The sequence below is a fragment of the Ciconia boyciana genome, chromosome 1 (genome assembly GCF_034638445.1).
Source record: "Ciconia boyciana chromosome 1, ASM3463844v1, whole genome shotgun sequence".
NCBI classification, from domain to species: domain Eukaryota; kingdom Metazoa; phylum Chordata; class Aves; order Ciconiiformes; family Ciconiidae; genus Ciconia; species Ciconia boyciana.
The window spans coordinates 46,111,031-46,131,657 of NC_132934.1; the positions used below are offsets into that span (position 1 = coordinate 46,111,031).

At 35.7% G+C, this 20,627-nt stretch overlaps 1 protein-coding gene across 4 annotated transcripts in view; it reads left to right on the forward strand.

Moving 5' to 3' along the window:
• METTL25 (methyltransferase like 25) overlaps window positions 1–20,627 on the forward strand; it is a 65,196-nt gene that overhangs the window by 14,941 nt on the left and 29,628 nt on the right. For 3 of the 4 annotated variants that reach the window (XR_012043003.1, XM_072864516.1, XM_072864526.1), the window contains exons 4-5: window positions 3,913–4,542; window positions 7,465–7,609. Coding sequence is in view for 3 of the 4 variants with exons in the window: in XM_072864516.1 (XP_072720617.1) it covers window positions 3,913–4,542; window positions 7,465–7,609 (775 nt within the window). In the remaining variant the exon portion in view is untranslated. The remainder of the gene's footprint in view (window positions 1–3,912; window positions 4,543–7,464; window positions 7,610–20,627) is intronic. The other variant, XM_072864540.1, reaches the window with a different exon arrangement.

Consider the following 20,627-nt stretch of genomic DNA (forward strand, 5'->3'; position numbering starts at 1 on the left):
TTGCTGCTGCTGCCGCCACAGACGGAAGGGCAGGCCCCAAAACTTGGATTCAGCTCTGAGTTGCTGAAGCTGAATTGTGATTAGGAAGTTATTTGGCTCAGACGGAGTTTAATTTAGATAATGTAAATGGTGCAGTACTGTTGATAGGTTTGGGTCAGGCCTGTGGCATCCTTGGAAACAGAGATCAAAACTCTGAATCTTGACCATCTGTTTTGTGATGAACGACTGATGAAGGCAAAGTTTTAGGCAGTCCTCTCCTTACAACTGGGATTACCAAGTAAATAGAGAGCTGCAATTAAGGCCAAATATTACTGGATGAGATGCAATCAATTTGTGAGCATCTGTGATCGCTTACAGCGATGGAAGGCGATCTCTCCAGCAGACCTTTCAAGAGCCAGCCGCGGTGATGAGTCTGGGTGCCCTCAACAGCCGTAAAGTGGATGTGCTCTGTAAAGAATAGAAATACAGTAGCAGGAGGTTTGTGAAAGTAGTTTCTTCCATCATCAGCGTGTTTTTTGCCTTGCTTACCTTTTGCTTCGGGCAAGTATTAGTTGTTCAAGTGTTGAAGACTTTCACGTGCTGAAAAAGCTGTAGGAGAGTGTAGCGTGCTTATAATGCAATAGTGAATGTTCTCTGCGTTTGCTGGAAGGTGGTGTTTCATATAGCATTTTCATTTAGATTTTAAATAGTTCCTGTGAGATTCAGGAATGAAAGGAAAGGAAAACCCATATTCAGAGAGTAAAAAAGTAGAGCCACCTTAATGACCTAACCTAAGTCCCCATGTAGCTGGTTACTAATGAAATCTCAGACCAATCATTATTAAGTGTCTGTCAATATGCTGCAATTTCATGCAGTGATTATGCACTTTTATCGGATGGCTTGGAGTATCTTTAGACAAAGGATTATTTTCTGTTTATTTTTTGAAAAAATTGTAACATTTAATGAAAAATATTATTGCAGTATATCACTGAATATGAAATGCTGACTGCTCTATATTAACTTTTTTCCATTTTAGTCATACACTGTAACAAAATTTATTTGTGCAAAGTTACAAATCCCTAATATATGAAAAGAGCTTTCCAGTTACATTTAAAAAAAAAAAAAGAAAAGCCTCCTTCTCAGTTATTAAAAAAGCAACTCCTTTTGTTTTGGTTACCTTTCAACTTAAAAAAATATAGGAATTGTAAAGTTTTAGGAGGGTTTTTTCCTTATTGATTTTTTTCTATCCTTCTTGCAAAACAAAATATATGTGACATTTAATTAAAAAATCTAGAGCTATGAAAACACAACACATGTTTTACAACAGCACTTGTCCTCAGGGTGTTTCTTTCAGATACTACAGATCACTGACGGCTTGAAAAATGCCCTCCACTTCACCTCCATACCCATGATGTATAATGGGTGGTAGAGGATATTACTCTCTTGTGGTATTTTATAATGTAGTATAATAAATAGTAAAATGAGAATAAAAGCAAAAATTTTATTACTACTGTAATCACTTCTAGGTTAGTGATTTGAATTAAAACATTAAAGCAAACTAACTAAAGAGGTTTTTTCAGTTGTTTACTGCCCCTTTTAAGCATTGTTCCTATTGTACAAGTGGAACTTTATTTTATAACGAAGTTCTTGATTAAACTCTGAAAAGAAGCCAGTGATGATTCTTCTTTGTTTAAATGCACATTTGTTTTCTTTAATGTATTTGTGAAAGTTTTCCTTGGAAATTGCAGCATGTGCAGCAATAGTTGCAATGTGTAATGTAAGTATGATATAATTCTGCATTCAGTGTCCATTAAATTTGTGATTTGGTGCTGGGAAATGTTGGAATGCTTCTGGAAACAAAGTTCTTGATTGTGCTGTGCCAGAAACTGTGTTTAAACATAGTACCCAACTCACTATGGACAAGACCTTTGGAGTTCATTATATCATGGAAATTTCATTTTAAAAGTTCATGCTTGGCAGATATGCTATGGATTGCTGATTACCTTTCCTTATGTAATCAAGGGAAGGTAAAGCAGGGATTCATTTAATGCCGTCTGTTTGTTTAGCGCAAGATCATTGCCTGCTTATTTTTAGTCAAATTTTCCTTTCGTTTTAAAACTATTCTCCCAGTGCTAATTTAACAATATATTACCATTTTCTTTTTACTTGGAAACACCTAAAAAAACCTTACCCAAACAGCAGTTTGTCTTTACAGCCACTAGAGGTCACACGTAGGAGTTAGGAATAATTCAGTAGCTGACTCTTGTGTCCAAATGCTGCCTTTCACAGAAATAATTAAAAACCTTATAGAAGTGGAAGTGTGCATATTCTGCATAATAGTAATACCTGTTACATAAAATAGTGGGTAAAATTATTCCTTGAATGCTTTTCTTTCCTTCACTTTTAAATAATCTAGGAGAATATTGCTGATAAGTGTGACAAATAAATGAACTTTTCAAAAAGTATGCTTAGATTATATCAATTCTATTTCACTAAATCCACTCCTGTACTGATTTCATTCAAGAAATGTGAGGATTGTAGCATACCTACATGGCAAATATGCAGCAATATCACATGACAAGTGCAAATGAGAAAGCCATGGGCAGCCCGGGTAAACAATTTTTGCCTAATAGTGTGCATTGTCCACTGTTTTACATAGTCTTTAGTGATATTGGTTCAAATTTTTCTTTCTAATTCCATGGCTGTACAAATCTTTAACTTCTTAGAATAAGGAATAAATCTTTCTTTTTCATTTCAGTAAGAGTATTGCTGTACTGAGTATTCTTAGTTGGTAAAAAACTACACAGTTGAGTTTAAGATGGATCCATGTAGTGTGTGCTGCTATTTGGACTTACAAATATCAGTGTAAGCTTTCTTATGAATGTGTGACAGACCAAGAACAAGACATAGATGTTCTTGAATCAAACACTTTTGGGAACATCTACAAAGAAGTAATTATATCTAGTTTATATAATTTTTGGTAGACACCTAAACAGAAGCGAACATTACCATTTTCTTTCCTTAGAGAAATGTCACTCTGCCTATTCTTGTAAAATATTTTCTTATATATTTATTACAAATTAAAACACACATGATGTAAAGCTGTGATTATTTACTTAAAGGTCTCAGGTTACCCTTGTTCCTGCTACTACTCTGTATAGTGTTTTCCCTCCTGTGTTATATCCGTCACTGAACTAGCACATGCTATCAGCTGTGAGACAAACTCAACTGTCAGCTAGTTATCCCTTCTATTCACTCCTTCCTCCAGACCAGGCAGTGGAGAAAGCACATGTGCCATATGAGCCCCTTTGTTTTATTACAAAAGCATCCTCATGTTAATCAAAGCTGTATGGATCATTTTCGCAGAATGGGAAAGCGGTATAAATAAGCATTCTGACATAAAAGGGGGTATCAATATCACCTGTCTTTAGGTCACATCTGAAGTTATTAAGTTAGGCACTGAATCTGAAGATGCTTATTTCTGTACACCTAGTGGTAGTAGACTCCTCAGTATGGGAGCTAGCTGCCTAAAGCTAAATACTATGAATGCTTTCATTGCTAACTTGATATCTTGACCCAGTTTAGCAAGGGCAGGTGGTGGTGTTGGTGGTTTATGGTTATTTTCTTTAGCAGAAGGAAGTTAGGTGTCAAAAAATATACTGAAAGTCTTTCCCAGAAGAGTCAGGACATGTGCATTGCATAAGCATTGCAGTGTCTGTTTTCTGGAGCAAATCAGTTAAGACTTAATTCTGTGTTCTAAAGCCAGAAAGTGGACCAACAAAGCAAAAGAACTAAGTGTATTAGGAGGGATGATACTGATAAGGTAGCTATTAAATCCATGCTTAAATTTTTAAGGAATTATTTGGCATTTGATTGAAGTGTGTCTTGTTATTAATATAGCAAATTTTAGTTTCTTTTTTCTCCATTATCTAGGTGATTGATATAGGTTCTGGAAAAGGCTACCTCAGTTCATTTTTGTCGATGCAATATAACTTAAAAGTTTATGGAATTGACTCCTCAAACACCAACACTAATGGTGCTCATGAAAGGAACAGAAAATTGAAGAAACACTGGAAAGCATATCAGAGTCGAGGAAGAGCAAACCTCAAAAGCCAGAGGTTGGAAAAGGCAAATGACAGGCCAGTGGAAAGTGAAAGTAAATGTGAAGCAATCAATGAAAAGCCCTTAAATAATGACAGCAGTCTTCAAAGTCAGGACCAAGTGACTATCCAAGATTTAGTTCCTTCTCGTGGCAGAGAAATAGATGCATCTGAAACCAGCAAACAAACTGAAGTTGATTTGGTGGCTCGGACACAATCTGATGAGAGCAGACTTTCTGAAGAAGTTCTTTCTATTCTAAATGTTCTGCCTGCTGATGCTGTAGAAGTTTTTTCTTCATCTCAGTGTAACCGTGGGGAACTCTGTGAAGAGGAAAAGACGCAAAGAAAAATGGCATCTCTTAAGGCCAAAGCGAGCACGTCGAGTGAATCAAATCTGTATTTTCCATTGACCTCTTGCATCACTGCAGAAACAGAACTCAGTGACATCATAACAGATCTGGAGGTTATTTTACTAATATTTGAAGTAGATTGTCCATTGTCTTTATATTGCCATTTTCATATGTACATAATGTTTGCTGAGTGTACATAGAGTGCTGTCAATGGTGTAAATGAATATTCTGGCCCAATAATGTTTTCAGCCAGTTAGCAGAAGTATGTCTAGCAGATACAGATTGTTTTTCTATTTTAATATATGTGTTGGGATTATTTTGAATATGTAAAGCAGCCTTTAGAATGTATGGGGTAGATAATAATCAGCTGTCAAAGTTAACAGCATACATATTAGCACATTCAGGTATTTTACAATTGTGGTTATAGATAACATCTAATTATTACGAAAAGAGTTATATTTACCAGGTAGGTGGATATACTAAACACTGGATTTTCAATTTTCCTGAAACTTCTTATTTTTTAATTTTTATATTTTTGTAATTTCAGTTAAACTTTGAAGGCATAGGAAAATTTATTGTGTATAGTACTCAACATAAAGAGTTTGTAGAGAGCCCTATTTGCAAATAATGTTTTTATGTTTTGACTTTTCAGAGTTACTTTAAGTTCATCTAGTAATTTACTAGCTGGCGGGGATTGTGTCTGCACAAGCAAGCCCAAGCTCAGCTGCCCAAAGACAGTGACACCAGTCTAGAAGCTGTATGGCTGTTTAGTTCCTGTGCCTGAGCTAACGTACATTGATTGGGTAGATACATTCAGTCTTTTATGGGAAGATAAAAACTTGTCTGTGTTCAGTAGTAACTGAACTATTATATTCAGGGGTGTAATTAATCTCTGATTCAAGACCATACGTTTGTGCTGATGGCCCTATAACTTGAGCTAATAAATCCTACTGAGTATCTGAGAACGTGTGGAGCAAGCTCACGCCTGTCTGCAAAAGACACCCTGAGCAGCAGGGTTTGTTGATGAAGCATATGCCTTTACATTTGCACAGTTGGATTTCATATCCTCTTAGCATGTAATTTCTATGATATAAAAGGTAGAAGAAATCTTATATCACTGCCTTTCTTTATTAAAAAAAAAAATTACTGTCAGAAAAGATAAAAGCTTCATTGTGTTAAAAAATAGTAATAACCAAACTGCACATTATGTGTGATGAATGTAATTAAAAAACTTTAAAATGTGCAATAATTTACATGTTTTTAAAGCATGTTGAGAATTTTTAGAAATAAAATATTTTTTAGAAATAGTTTTACAAATATTTACAATTTTTTATCGTAACCATAAATTGATTTTTTTTTCTCAAATTTTCTTAAGCTGGGGACAAATGGGGAGTGGGTAAAATCAGTATTTACTGATTTATACTGTAAGTTCTGAAATTAATCTGCTGATGAAATATGGGTGTAGGAATGCATGTTTGTATATAGCCCAGGACTAATATTGAGGTATCAAATTTTGCTACACTTAAGCCAACGATCCAGAAAGTACTTTCAGTTATACCCAAGCAGCCTCACTGAAGTCAGTGATGGTCCAAAAGCGTACCTGAGACAGACTGCCCTCATATTGTTCAGAAGTTTTGAGCATTGCAATGTGTTTCCTCTACCTTGCATGTGGTAGCCATCTTCCACTAGCTTTCTCCTGAAAGAATCTCCCTAACTTTTCCTGTCCTGGGGTTTAAATGCTGCCCTTGCAAGTGCACATCTTCCCTTAGCTTCCAAACTTTAGTCTTGTTCCCCTATTTCAGTAATTGCATGTGGAAAAAAAGCTTTGTGGAATGGTGAGCTGAAGCTGACTGATAGGAAAAAAGTCTTTAAAAACTCAGCTGGACTGAAACTGAACTTTTGCCACCTAAAAATTTTGGATCCTAAGACAAGGAGAGGGCAAGCACAGAGAAGCAGCACGAAGTGGAAGGTGAGAAGGAGGACAGGAAGAATTAAAAAAACAGAGGAAAGGGGAGGTTTTACTGTTTTGCACATACATATACTATATAATACAGATGGGTGAGAAAATCAGATATAGAGCAGCAAAAATAGATGTGCATGTAACATCAGAATTATTATAGAAAGGTATCCCAGTTGAATGTCTGGGCTAATTTCTTGTTGATAACCTTGTTAATAAATAAGGCTGAAATTCGGAGCACACCGTGTTTACTATGTAGATTCCAACTAATAATGCTGGAAGGGAAATATCTTGTTATGAAAGGTGAGAAGAGGGATAATTTGAATGGAGAAATAGAGGGAAAAGAGGGAAATTGAGGAAAAAGGAAAGCAGGAAATAGAATGGGCAGAAGAACAAAGCATCTGAAGCTGAAGTTCTTACTGTGTGCTAAGGAAGAAAATGCCCATTTGTTGTTGAATAGTAGTAGGCACACTGCAAAACTGTGGCAGTACTAGATTTTCAGAAATAACAAAGCCTGCTCTTCACATTACATCTATATTTAGGAAGTGGTTTTGATTTCAGCAACTTAAAGTAGCAGAAATGCCATAGATAGGTGCAGCCAGATTTATAGCAGTAAATCTGAGGTAAGAAAAGGAAGTAGCAGTGGTAGTAATAACAATAACAGGAAAGCTAGGAAAGACAAGAGAAAATGGCCTGTGTCCGGTCACCACGTACGTGTTCCCTTGCATGCAGGTAAATCAGCTGCTGTTCATAGCCTTGAACTTCTGCTTCCTCAAGGCCAGTGAAGGTAGAGTGCAGAAATGTTCCTTACCTGAACAAAGCGATGAGCAGTCTGTCTCTCCACAGAGGCAATGCACCATGTTTTCCTTTATGATGAAAGAGCTGAAGAGCTTTTATTATGCACTGAAAAATTCTAGAACAGAACAGCAGGAGTCCTCATGGAGTTGTGTATTTAAGCCTTACAGCTCGATAACCATTTGCAGCATGTTTGGGTTTTGGAGTTTGTTCTTGTTATTCGTGCTCTTTCAATTGAAGATGGAGATGCTTTATTGTTTTTTTTTTTCCTTTTTCTTCTTAGGACTGTATGATGGTGGGTCTACATACATGTGGCGATCTCGCTGCAAATACATTACGAATTTTTACTGCCAAGCCTGAAATCAAAGCAGTTTGCAGTGTAGGCTGCTGCTACCATCTGTTGTCAGAACAGTTTGAAAACCAAGAAGGTAATTCTTCTGAGCTTAACTTGTGGCTGCCAGTTTGCATGTTGAGAGTATTATACCTTTTAATTAATAACCTCCTTGTGTTTGTTCCTTTCCAGTGGCTTATTTAGTACTGGTTTTGATTACATTAGGTGGGTCATTCACTCCCGGATGCCCTGTAGCTTTTCTGTTGTGCCAATATTCCTAATATTCTTACTGAAATTAGGGACATTAATTCAGAATGTTTTTATGTGGTTATGAATACAGCTGGTTTTATTCCATTACTTCACTTGTAAAATGTGGAGGCTTTTTTAGTCCAATATGTTTTCATCCTTTTGAAATATTTTGTACCAGATTTTGCCCTTGGCTGTCTGCATGCAACATTCATTTATGTTGAGTTGTACATATACAACTATGTGCAGAATTAAGTCCTTGTAATGTAAGTTATTACTCCAAAAAACACTTATCTGAGTGCTGTGCTCTGGGGCATTGCCAGTTTAGAACATTTTGGAACAGTACATATATAACAGTTTTTCTTGGGGAGACAACCTGAGAATTATTTGGGGATTCACACTATAGGCAAATTTTCCTTCAAATGGGGGTTTTTTTCATTTTTGATAGAAAGTTGGTATCTTTACTTGAAAGGTAAATTCTGCATAATGAAAAACATTAAGTAGCTGGCTTTCCTGAGACAAGTGGTATGTAGCTGAGCTGTCTAAATGATCTTCTGCCAAAGTCCTAGAACGTGATCATCATATCCACCCAATTTGAGAGAGGGGTGGATTGGCAAAGTTTATTTCAGCCCTTTCAGGGAACTTCACGGACCGAAAGGCAGGTGGAACCCAGCTGCTGCTCTTTAACCGTTGGCTGCTCAGGCAGCTAAGGCAGAGCTCCAGACTGACCACAACACATGCTAGCTCTTGCTTGCTTTAATGATCTTTTCATGTTGTTTTTATCTTGCTCTGCAACAATTTCAAGAGTTTTTGCAGTGTATTAGTTTCAGTTATTTCACAATACTTCAGATCACCCCAAAAGCGAAGAAAAAGAAAATACAATCGAAATTTCTAAGTTATAGAAATGCGATTAGTAAAAAACATAACCATTCCTTTTACATCAGAGTTTTGAAAAATTATGAAGTTTTCAGGCACTTGTCATTAAGTTTGTGTGTCTGAAACATTTGATTGTTTCTTATTATTGCAAAGAGGACACAACTTCCTGTTCTAGCTGTAGGATTACTTTTTCCAGACCAGTGCATAAGGCTTTACTAAATTATTGTTACTCAGACACCACCAAAGGATCAGGTGTGATAACCTATTTTAAGTTCAAACAAACAGATGTACATGCATGGTGGTAAGAGGTACTGCAGTTTCATAGCAGTATGGAAGTGAAGCCAAACTGCATGTTGGAATTTCTAGCTGTTTGATTTTTCTCAGCTTGAAGGATAAAAATTACTCTCAAAGAAGAACCTTTAGGCAGAATAAAAGGAAATTACAGTATTATTTTTTTGTGAAAGAACACATAAGTAGTTCCCGTGATGCTCAAAAAATTTGATTTCTTTTTTACTCTTACTATGGGGGTACGTAATTCTAAAATCTATAATGCTGTTGTATTCCCCTGGAAAAGTCATCTACTATATGGCTTGTTCATAAAGGTGCAGTGAAGGGGTAACAGCGCAAGGACCGACAACATCTAAGAGCTAAAATTTCTACAGAGGGAAAATGGGAAAGAATTAGGAGTATAGCTTGTGTCTACTTCCTATGCATGGATTTCAAACTGCCAAAGCATTCTAGAGGATGCTAGAGGGCTCTGTAACTAATCAGATGGTATGGATCCAACAATTCACTTGCACAAGAAGTAAACTAATTCCTCTTGCAGCTGTCTGAGGTAAGTGAATTTTGGTACTGCTTCCAAAATGGACCAAATCTTAAAATCATGATTAAATAATTTAACTTGGAAGTGGCTTCTGGAGGTCATCTGATCCAGATCTCGGCACAAGGCAGGGCCAACTTAGATCAGGTTGTACAAGGCCTTGTCCAGTCATGTTTTGAGTATCTCCAAGGCTGGTGATTCAGCAGCCCATTCCAATGTTTGCCCTCACCACAACATTTTTTTCCTCATATCTATTCAGAATTTGCAGCTCTCGTGCATTATCTATTGTCTTTTCATTGTGCACGTCCAAGAAGAGTCCGGCTTAATCTTTTCTGTTCCCTTTCCTTTAGGTAGTCGAAGACAGCAGTTAGATCCCTCCTTGACCTTCTCTGCAGCCCTGTAGTCCTCTTGCCACCACTGAACTCATTCCAGTAAGTCAGTGTGGTGGGCTGGAGAGCCCAAAGCAGCACTCTAGATACTCTTACTCTCACAAGTGCTAAAAAGGGGTAATAATCACATCCCTTAACCTGCAGGCTTCACTGTTAAGCTTCAGAGTCCTATCAATTTTCTACCCATCTTAGAGTCCACCTGTCTGAGTCATATCTTTCCAGTTTGTCTATAAAGATGCTAAGGAAACCTTGCTGAAGGCCTCGCTAAAGCCAAGGCAAACTATGACTATGCTCTCCCCTAGTTCATGGAGCCAGTCACTGCATCACAGAAGGCAATAAAGTTTGTCAGTCCCTGGTAAATTCCTGCCAGCTATTCTCAATCTCCTTCTTGTTCTTCATGGGCCTGGGCATGGTTTCCAGGAAAATTTGCTCCATAAGCTTATTGAGAACTGAGGTTAGACTGAAGGTGGGTGTGATGTTTGCCTTTTTCCCGTCATCAGGAACTTCCCTTGATGGACATGACCTTTCAAAGATGATAGAGTGTGGCCTGCGTGTGACACTAGCCAGTTGCCTCAGCTTCCTGAAATACAACACATTTGGTCACATGCACTTGTGTGTTTCCAGTTTGCTCGTGTGGTCCCTGAGCCAATATAATCTCTGCTGTAGGTAGTCCTTCATGTGCCCAGGCTCTGACACGAAGCTCAGGGAAGCTACTCGCTAATCTAGGCATCAACCAGAGATTGGACAGACCTGTAGAAGCCTTACGTGGGGAGACTACTTTGATTATTAGGATGCAGACTTAGAGCTAGATCTCTGCAGTGATGGACAGAAGATCTTCCTAAGAAGCAGAGAGAACTGGGCAGAATTTGCTGCAACACAGGAAATCACTTATTTGTTTGAAATCAGTCCAGTAAGCAAGGGCTTGCCTGCGAGGACATAGTAGGAAGTTCTGTTATAAAGCATTTTGTACTAATTTTATCTTGACTTAGTAGCTTTGAGGCTTCTCTGTTTTAATAATGTCATTGCTCTATTTTATATTTCTATTAATTTTTTTCCCAGTTTAAAAGCTTTTTTATCTTCTCAAGGACAATGCTGAGGCAAGTCCACCTCAAAGCTCCTTCCCCCAAAGCAGCACATTTTCCATCTTTGCTGCTTCTTTTTCTTTAATGTAAATGCAGGTGATTGTTCTCATAAGCCTCGTTGAAGCAGATGTGCCAGCCCACAAAAAAGCTGCTGTGGACTGGCGGTTGCCATAACTTGAGATGGCTAGGCTGTATGTTGTTTGGCAGTTAAGTTTTATTTAATATCAAGATAAATCTTGTTTCAGGCCAGTGAAAAATTGCTTTTTCACTTCATATTAACTGGAATTAACTGATATTCATGGGAAGAAATTTTACCTGTTTTGATGCGTAACATGGTGTTTCTAAGTCTGAGGTGATGAGTTGACAAAATATCAACAAAAAATGTTACTATGCCATTTTTGGCAGGCTATTGAATCACCTTGGTTATCGCAAGTTTGGGTTTTTTTGTCTCTGAGGAGCTGACTACAAGGAATAATGCCTTACATTTCTCATAGACTGTAAATAGTAAAGATATTGCAAGGTTGCCTGATTCAGTTTGCTATTGGACCTGCTGTGAACACTTCGGGAGCATTTCTGATGAAAGTAGGTGCCAGTAGTCACAGTCTTGAATATTACAGTCAGTATACAGTGTCCTTCTAGGTGTCTATAAATAAGCTAAATTCATCTGGAAATTTTTGTAATGGGACCACATTTCCAGTTATGCCAGGAATAATTTTGAACTCTTAAGATCATGAAAGCCTTTGGTTTGATTTATTAGTAACTACAACAACCAAGAGGTGCTGTGTAATGTCGAATTTCAATTCAATTAAAAGACGCTGAAGCCAGTGACTTTTAGCACCTGTCTTTAAATTTCACTGCTGTTATAAGCAGTACCAAATACTAAATTTCAGTTAATAAGGAATATTATGACAGCTTTGGAAAATTCTAAGTAGTTTTACTTTGGCTTTCTCTAAGGAGAATTGGCTGTTTATACAGAGATTCTTCTATGGGTAAAATGCACTTAGCCATTAGTATAATTGATTCCTTTGGGGTTTTTCTTCACTGTTACTGCATCGGATAGTCAATTACATCAGAGTAGTAAGGATTTTACTATTTATTAGAGACTTTTTACATAAACCTATTTACATAGTGAGCCATTATGGCAGTTTTTCTGGAAAAAATCAGTTTGCTAATGATTTTTAGGTTAAAACAAACTCTGTGCCTCTGTTCAGGAGCTATTCTTAGGATTTTTGGGAGCTGTTTTATCTTACATTCAGCTAATACATTTCTTGGACAATGTACCAGCTGGACTATGATTATCCTTTAACAGACAGTAACAGCAAATTTAAAATATTTTTCAAAAAGACTTGACTTTTCTTAAAAAGGATTGAGTGTTTGAGCAATTGCTCAATTCGATTGAGTGTTTGAACAATTGCTCAATTCAATTGAGCAACTGAAGTGCTTCTGTATTCTAATTCTCTTCTTTCCATCCTCTGTACCACCAAACATGTCAGTACCAGTCTAGAAACCAGTGAAATTCTTCAATATGATATCATCTGTTTTGAGGAAAAAGCACATGAACTTTACTATTGCTAAGGAACTACTTATTTATAAGTATTTCATAATCTGAAATAAGACATAGGTGTAGTTGTATAGGTAGTTTCAGTGATAGCTGATAGAAACCCTTTTTGGGGTTAGCTTGAGTACTGCAAATCATGAACTCCAGCTTTTGTAAGGATTTCCAATGTCAGGTCACTGCTCTAGGAAGAAGAAGGTATATGCTGGGCAGAGGAGTTCTAGAGCCATCCTGGAAGCTGTGAAGAGTAGCTTGTTGATAAGGCACTCTGGAAGAAGTCAACAAACCTTTTCCAGAAGAGTAAGAGCCTTGGACTCTCAAGTTACATAAATATAAACTTTGGCTACATTTGTTATGATCTAACTTTTCAAAGCTAGTGAACATAATTAAGGGAACTGAAAGGGATGCAAAGGTTAGTCAAAATTCATGTACAGAATTTTATCAGATTTGTGAAAACTGAAAAGGCCTTGAATAAGGTGGATTCATTGGACAAAAACTTCAAAACTGAATTTTCTAAAGGATTCCTTACACAAACATAATGGCTTCATATCACTGTTCCACTGAAACATGGAAAGATTAGTCACTGTTTTAGAAGTATTACAGTACAGATGATTTATGTGTTGCCTAGGTATATTTTCAAGGATATTCCACAGCCAGTCTTAAAATAGCTATCACTGATACCATGGCAACACAGGAAAACACTTCCAAGCAAAAGATCAAAAAGCTTGATTTCCTTTCCAAGGCATCTTTAGATACTGCTTAAAGATATTGCTTTAGATTTCCATGAATTTGTGACAGAGCTAACTAGTCACTAAACCCCAGATGTTTTCCATCAAAATTGATCCTGAAAAAAATATGGAACTTGAAAAAATGTTAACTAGGTAAGTTTTATAGACATTAAATGACAGCATTACCTATTTAAGTTATTAAACTATTTTTCATGAATAAATGTAGCAAAAATATATTAAAACCTGAAACTATCTTACATTTATAATTTTGTATGTGTACACAGAAAGAGATTATAATTGAGAAAGCCAAGGTTTCTATAATGCACAGTAACTAAAGCATAGGTTTGGGTTTTGAAAATTATTTTGATGACAACTGGTTCTACTTCCTGAAATGGAAGAACATTTTTCTTCACCCCCGCTCCCCCCAGCAAAATCCTGTTTAGAGATGGGATTTTTAGGAAAAATACAAACTCAAGGAACTGTGAAGTCTTTGGCCAAGGAAGATTTAGTCTTTCTCATGAAGGAAAAAGGCAGTTTAAGTAGCTCCTCTCCTTTCTTTGGAATCGTAGAAGCAGACTGAGATCTACTGTGTCATGGAAGATAGATGCCATGGAAGGCCTAAAACAGGTTGGGTTATTTGTGTTTCAGTACTGCCTTGACTGCGTTCGGCAGTGCATACAAACAGACAAAGTAGGCTGTGCATGAAGGATTTTGATGAGGGTAATAAAGATTACTTTCCACTGAAAAATCTCAGGGGAAGGAAAAATGACATTTAATTCCATTTAATTACAATCTCAGAAGATGCTATTGAGAATTTTATATCATTGTTTGGAATTACTTATTCATCTTAAATAATCTTTACTCAATAATTACTCTGTCTTTGTCCTAGTACTGGAAAGTGCATGCGAGATTTGGTATCACTTTGTAATGAATCCTCAAGGATTTCAGAATCACTGAAGACAAATAATTGTCCCTTGGTTATGATCCAAGCTTAACAGTTTTGAATACAGATTTGTTGTAATTTCATTAATATTAATGGAGTTTATTAAAGGAATAAAAAAGTTGAGTGACATAATTTCCATGTTATTTTTATGATTGAAATACACTATGAAACAGATCTTTGATTAGTTTAAGTTGGCATAAATCCACTGAGATAATACCAACTTTAAAATAAGCACAAAACTTTCATCATGTTCATGATGTTACGTTAGAAACATCTTTAGTTGAGTTTTTCAAGATTCTTAAATACTTGAAATATCTGAGAATTTTGGAAACGTCTGTCTCCACTTCTACAGGTAATGAATATCTGTAATTCTTTGCTTTGCTATCAAAGTACAGTTTCATATGTTAATGAATTAGCTTGCTTTCACACTGTCTGCTACATTGGTAGACCTGAGAGTATAGTTTGAATGTCTACATTGTTTGTATCACATTCTCAGGCCTTTTTTGGCAGATGTGGCATAGGTATATGAAAGAAGACTAACTCATTTTTACATAAAATAATATTTTGATAACAAAATAGAATGAAGATACAAAATAAACATACAGCCTGGCTTCAGCCTCCATAATAGAGACATGAAAATAATGCAGTTTGTTAACATCAAAGGTTCCTCTCTTCCAGTGTCTTGTCTTTCTTGTCTTCCATAGAAGCTAATAGCAGGCATGTATAGAAGAGTATAAAATCATAGGGAGTACATAGCAATGCTTCCTCCAAATACCCTCTCATGCTTCCAGGATGTTTTGGGTCATGAACTTCTTGGAACAAAGTGATATATTTACATTAAATAGCCCTTGATGGGTTTTTATTCCTTGAATCCTTCAGATTACTTTTGAACATATGTAAACTTTTAGCATCTATAGCATGCTACAGTAAGAAATCAACTGCTTGTTGTATGAAGAAGCATTTCCTTCTAATTGTTTTAGGGCTGCTAACTGCATGTTTCTTTTTTATACCCCTTAAATTTGGGTGTAAAAGCCAGTACACATCTGTCCCTATTTATTTTCTCCATCCCATTCATGATTTTAAAGATTTTTCATTCCCCCATTACCTGTTTTACAGCTTTAATTTTTTGTATTACTTGCTCCTGTTATTAAAATGTTCCTTACTTGCGACAATCCTCTTTCTTTTCTCTGCACCTTTTTGGGTGGTATTACTTGTTATCAGAGGTGAGAAAAACAAATCCAAACACAGTATTCAAGATTCAGGTGCAGCATGGATTTATATAGTAGCATAATAGTGTTTTCTGGTTTTTTTTCCTTAATAATTCTTAATATTTTTTTTTCCTCTTCTTTGTACTGGGCTGATCTTTTCATCAAACTGTCAGCTCTCAGTTCAAAGCCATTTACTGTATGTTTAAAGTTAATATTTTTCCCAATTTGAATCACTTTCATCTACATTGAATTTTGTATGCCATTTCATCTCTAATTTTTATTAGAAATGGATCTATTTTTTATTACACTTAGGATCATCAGCAAACTTCATCCTACTCCTCATTAACTTTTCCAGATCATTTATGAATTTGATCAACAACCTGTTCCAGCACAAGTCTCCTTAGGCCTCTGCTGGTGATCTCTGTCCTCTGTGAAAAATGGTATTTTATTCCCATCCTTTGTTTCTGTCAATTACTTACCCATAGGAATACTTTTTATCTTGTTCTGTGTTTTGATAGTTTCTCTAATGGTCTTGTTGAATGCCATTTGGAAATCCACTCTGTCTTTCTTGTCTAAGTGTTACTTGAAGCCTTCAAAAAAAATTCCAATATGTTTGTGAGATATGACTTGCCTTTAAGAAAGTCACGTTGACTCTTCCCAAATTTGTTATATTTGCTCAAATATCCAGTGACTCTATTCTTTAAAATACTTTCTCTCCATATAAATGTGAGGCTTCCTGTTTGGAAGCTCCCTCAACCTTCCCTTGAGCTCTTCATAAGCATTAATGTTACGTTACCTGCTTTTCAGATCTCTAGAACCAACGAGTTTTAATCAAGAAGTTGCACACTGCAGTTTGGCAATTTCATCCTGGTTTTAGTTTTTGGATGAATGCCATATGGCCTTGGCAATTTTTTGATGTTTACAACTTCTGTTCTTCTATAACTTCTTCTAGGGATCCTTCAGTTTTAGATATTTCATCTGATGAGTTCCTTCTATGAAGCTGGACTGTGGCTTAAGAACTGCATTTAGCTTTCCTTCCATGCTCTGTTTCCTTGAGCGATCCTTTATAGCTTTATCACAATGATAGTCCTACAACTACTCTCTATTTATAAGAAATTCTGTAGACACTCAGATATCCGCAAAAGGTTGAAGAGATTTGAGATTAAAGTTAAAGAAAAATTGAGGTCTGTACAAATTATTATCAAAAGAACATACAGAATTATTTTTTACTTTTATAACCATTGAAAGAAAAATATTTTGTTTGCCTGTGACAATTACACTACTGACCTAAGAAAATTATCTGTTAATAACCTTTTTTATTCTGTCACCATGCAGAACACAGTTAAATAGCTTGTGCTCTCTCAAGGAGATTCAGATTAATACCCTAACAATTTCATGCTCTGAAACAGAGTCAGAATATTTAGAATATAATAAAAATTACATAGCTGAGAAGAAAAAAACTTCACTTTTTTTTATAATGACTTATTGAGATCAAGTGCAAAAAGACTAATTATACTGAGAGCAGAAGAATTACTAAAGCTATAAATCCTTGGTAAGCAAAATTACTCTCCTGTTTGGATGGCAGTATTTATAGCATTGTTGAGGCACAATGTTGCTGTATATTTTCTGTTGGTCTGAATAGGGTAATTCCTTCCCAGACTTCTGTAAGAATGGAGTCTGTGCATAGTGACAGCCTTTGTTTGTCAAGAGCGAGGAGCTTGTGGTATGTGAACTAATGGCTGTTTCTCCAGCAGTCATTAAGGACTCTAACATGAATTCTCTGGAAACAAAATCTCATGAAAATGATGAACTACACATGTTCAATATACGACTCATTTCAGTAACATCTGCAGGAATGTAATAAGTCTTTTGAAAAAATAAAGTATTGAATAATTGTCTATTTACCTTTTTTGAAACAGAAAAAAATGGATTGTTTCAACATAAAATCTCTTACATTGTGCATTTTATACCAAACTAGGCAAATAAACACATTGTCATATTTGACAAGGGAGAGCAAATACAAAAAATGTTTCAAACTGAAATAAGAAAAAGAGAAAGCTTTATTTTGAAAGCAAAGGCCATTTTCAAATACAGAACTTCAGAAAACTTTTTACCATCTTGAAATATAGTTTCTGCAAAGTCATTTAATATATCTTCCACAGATTTTTATGTCTTAGGATATTGCCTTTTTACACATCTTTGTAGCATAATGTCAACATAAATACACAGTTGGACATGTTCTAATCCTTCAGTCTACAGCATATAAGTAGGCTAAACAATTTGTAGTATTTGAATGACTTCAGCAGGGTTCTTTTTAAGCATAGTATTCTGCACTGAGTATTGTAATTTCAGGGCCTTGGTGAGAAAAATCTAATGTACAGTGTGACCTTTGAGTGTTAATTCCAACTTGGATGTTACAGGAGTTGTCGTGCAGAAGACTTCTGATCTATTATAGTAATGGTTCTTATTATTAATTATAATATCTATTATTATTATTCACTCCTACAGTTCTTACATAGGCATATCTCATGTTTGTTACAGATGACCTATTTCCACTAAGATAAGACATAAATTTGCCAGCTAATGACGACTGGGATGAGGAGAATTAGAAGTAGGAGGTATAAAATATAGTTCTGTTAATATTACTGGTTACATTAAAAGATATATAAGGATAGCTATGTATTGTGTCTATGCATATGTTATACCTCTTTCTCCTACTTTGCAAATGGGATTTGTCTGATTTAGGATATAAATTCTTTCACTTTTTTAAATTTGTGTCACGCCTTGCTAACTGAGTGCTATGAGAGATGTCCGGTAGTATGAAAAGGCGGTAATTGGCTTCAGTGGGAGTTTTCTCTAAGTGAAAGAGGTAGACAAGTCTAGTGGATAAAACAGCCTTTGCCAGTGTTGAAATTCATCTCCTTTTTGTTTGGAGTTTATTAAAAGCAACTGCAGAATATGCCATTGTCCAGTCTAAGAAAATAGATTTTTATACATAAGAAAATTGAGAAAAATATTTGATCACTGTATAAAGAGTTTATATAAAAATACTCTTCCTTTAGCTTATATATTTTTAGGGCAGTTTATGGATTTTGTATCCTGTAATTCCATTTTATTTTTGCACTAAAGAGAGTTTATACATTTACCATGTTTACCAGTAAAGATGAGATTTTTTCCAGGTAATTTAACTTAAAAATTTGGGGTAATTTTCCTTTCCAGTTAATAGGTCTGTAATTAGCACTTTGCAAAAATGTAAAATTTTTAATATTATATTTACAGTTTTGAGTACCAGAATATAATGTTCTTTGTACTAGTAAATATTTTGGTCTGTGCATTTGTTAAATGACTACTGTCTTTTGAATCATCATATAAGTGGAAATGGCATAGTATTTAATACACTACATATATGCCATACTTATTCACTGGGTGTTTGAGTTGGAGTTTCGTGTTTCTGTTGTTGATTTTTAATATGACTAGTGCTAACTTCCTAGAATTAGGTAACAGGTCTAAAAAGCAATATTTTAATACAGTGTTAGCAAAGAATTTATTTTAATTTCCTGTCATGGCTACTAACCTCAATTTTTATGGCAGTCCCTGGGTTTGTTGGTAGTACTAGAATGAACTCTGTTTTCTCCTGTGAGACCAGACTGCTTCTTCTATTAACTACTTTTGTCATCTCCATCCTCACTCTGCTTCTCTGATTTGTCTAGATTGTAAGACATTCAAGGCCTTCCAAGAGTCCAGAAGAATAGGGGTTCCTCCCTACTTACTGTGGTCCCTACTGAAATGCCAGTACTGACATCAAACTGTCGGTAACCATTTATTCGTCTTTCACTTGGTGTTGCCCTTCTAGGTTTCCTTTTAGTTTTCAGTAATATGTTTCTGTGATTGATCATGTGTTATTGTGTTCAGAGTAATAGATACAAAAATCCCTTTCTCTATAAAGAACATTTTAATAAGGATATTTTTGAAGAATCTGATCAATTAAAAACGAGGAGAACAAAAAATTAAAGAGAAGAAGGGAAATGGATTTACATTTATAATGCCATTTACAGTTCTCAAATGTGCCCTGCTTTTTTTTTCTTTAGTTTTACACTTCTAGGAATACTGGCTATATTCTTTAGAAGAAGGAAGGCTCTAGTTAGACAGAAGGAGATCCTCCCAAGGCTCTTTAGGTCACGGCTCTTTATATGGGTAAAGATGCAACTTGACCATTTACCATACACTCTTAAGGATGCATTGATTTTCCAACAACTTCAAATACTAAAAAAGGAATGATGGGACAGAGGATAATTAGGAATGAGGGGGAAGGGCATAATTTAGTCCTATTTATTATAGCTTTTTGTTCATCTTGACCATCAATATGTCAGGAACTACCCAAGCAAGGACATGATTCCTATGGTTGTTACCTCTCAGGTATTGCTCTTTGAATTAAATAGCTGAAGAGCAGATCTTAGTGCCAGCCTTGTGGATTCAGCCATGTACAGGTTTTAGGTGCCATGTCATGTTACCCTTATCTACTTGTCTTTGGCGAGAATCGCAAAGCATTGTTGGCCAACGAGTATATGATTAATACAGAGATTTTTCAATGTCCTTGGCAGTCCTTCTACAATTACCTCACACTGACAGCTGTGTCTGATCTTCAGTCAATTGTGCTTTTTCTGTACAATTGGCATGCCTTTTATTTTTGCCTTGAGTATTCTCTAGCTGCCCAGGAGTGGTTCAAAAGGGAGCCTTCACATAGGCTTGTATTTCTTTCATTTTCATCTTTTTTTTTCTTTCATCACAGAAAGAGATCATAGACACTCAAGTGCACTAGATATGTATGAAGTACAAAAATGCAACTGAAGTTAATTAATAAGTATCTGAACTCCAGGTTTCTTATGCTTTGAAATTGAGAAAATGAAAAAAAATCAATAAAACCTTTGAAAAATAGCACCATGAATCAGTGGGAATTAAGCATCTTAAAAACCTAAATCATACACTGAAGTAAAGAGGCAAATTGGGGAATTATACTTCATAACTGTAGTGGAATTTGGAAATTGGGGTACAGACTGTAAGGATGGACAAAGATGAGACACTAGGACATCAGGAAGGCATCAGCTGAAATATATGTTAATATCAAAATAATAGGAAATGAGTAGGAGATGTGACTTTTAATGTAATAAAAAAAAAAGACAAGAAAATATAAAAAGGAAATTGAAGTTCTCTTAGGAGTACTTCTACATTAACTGATTACATTGCTACATGCAATATTTTACATGGGCT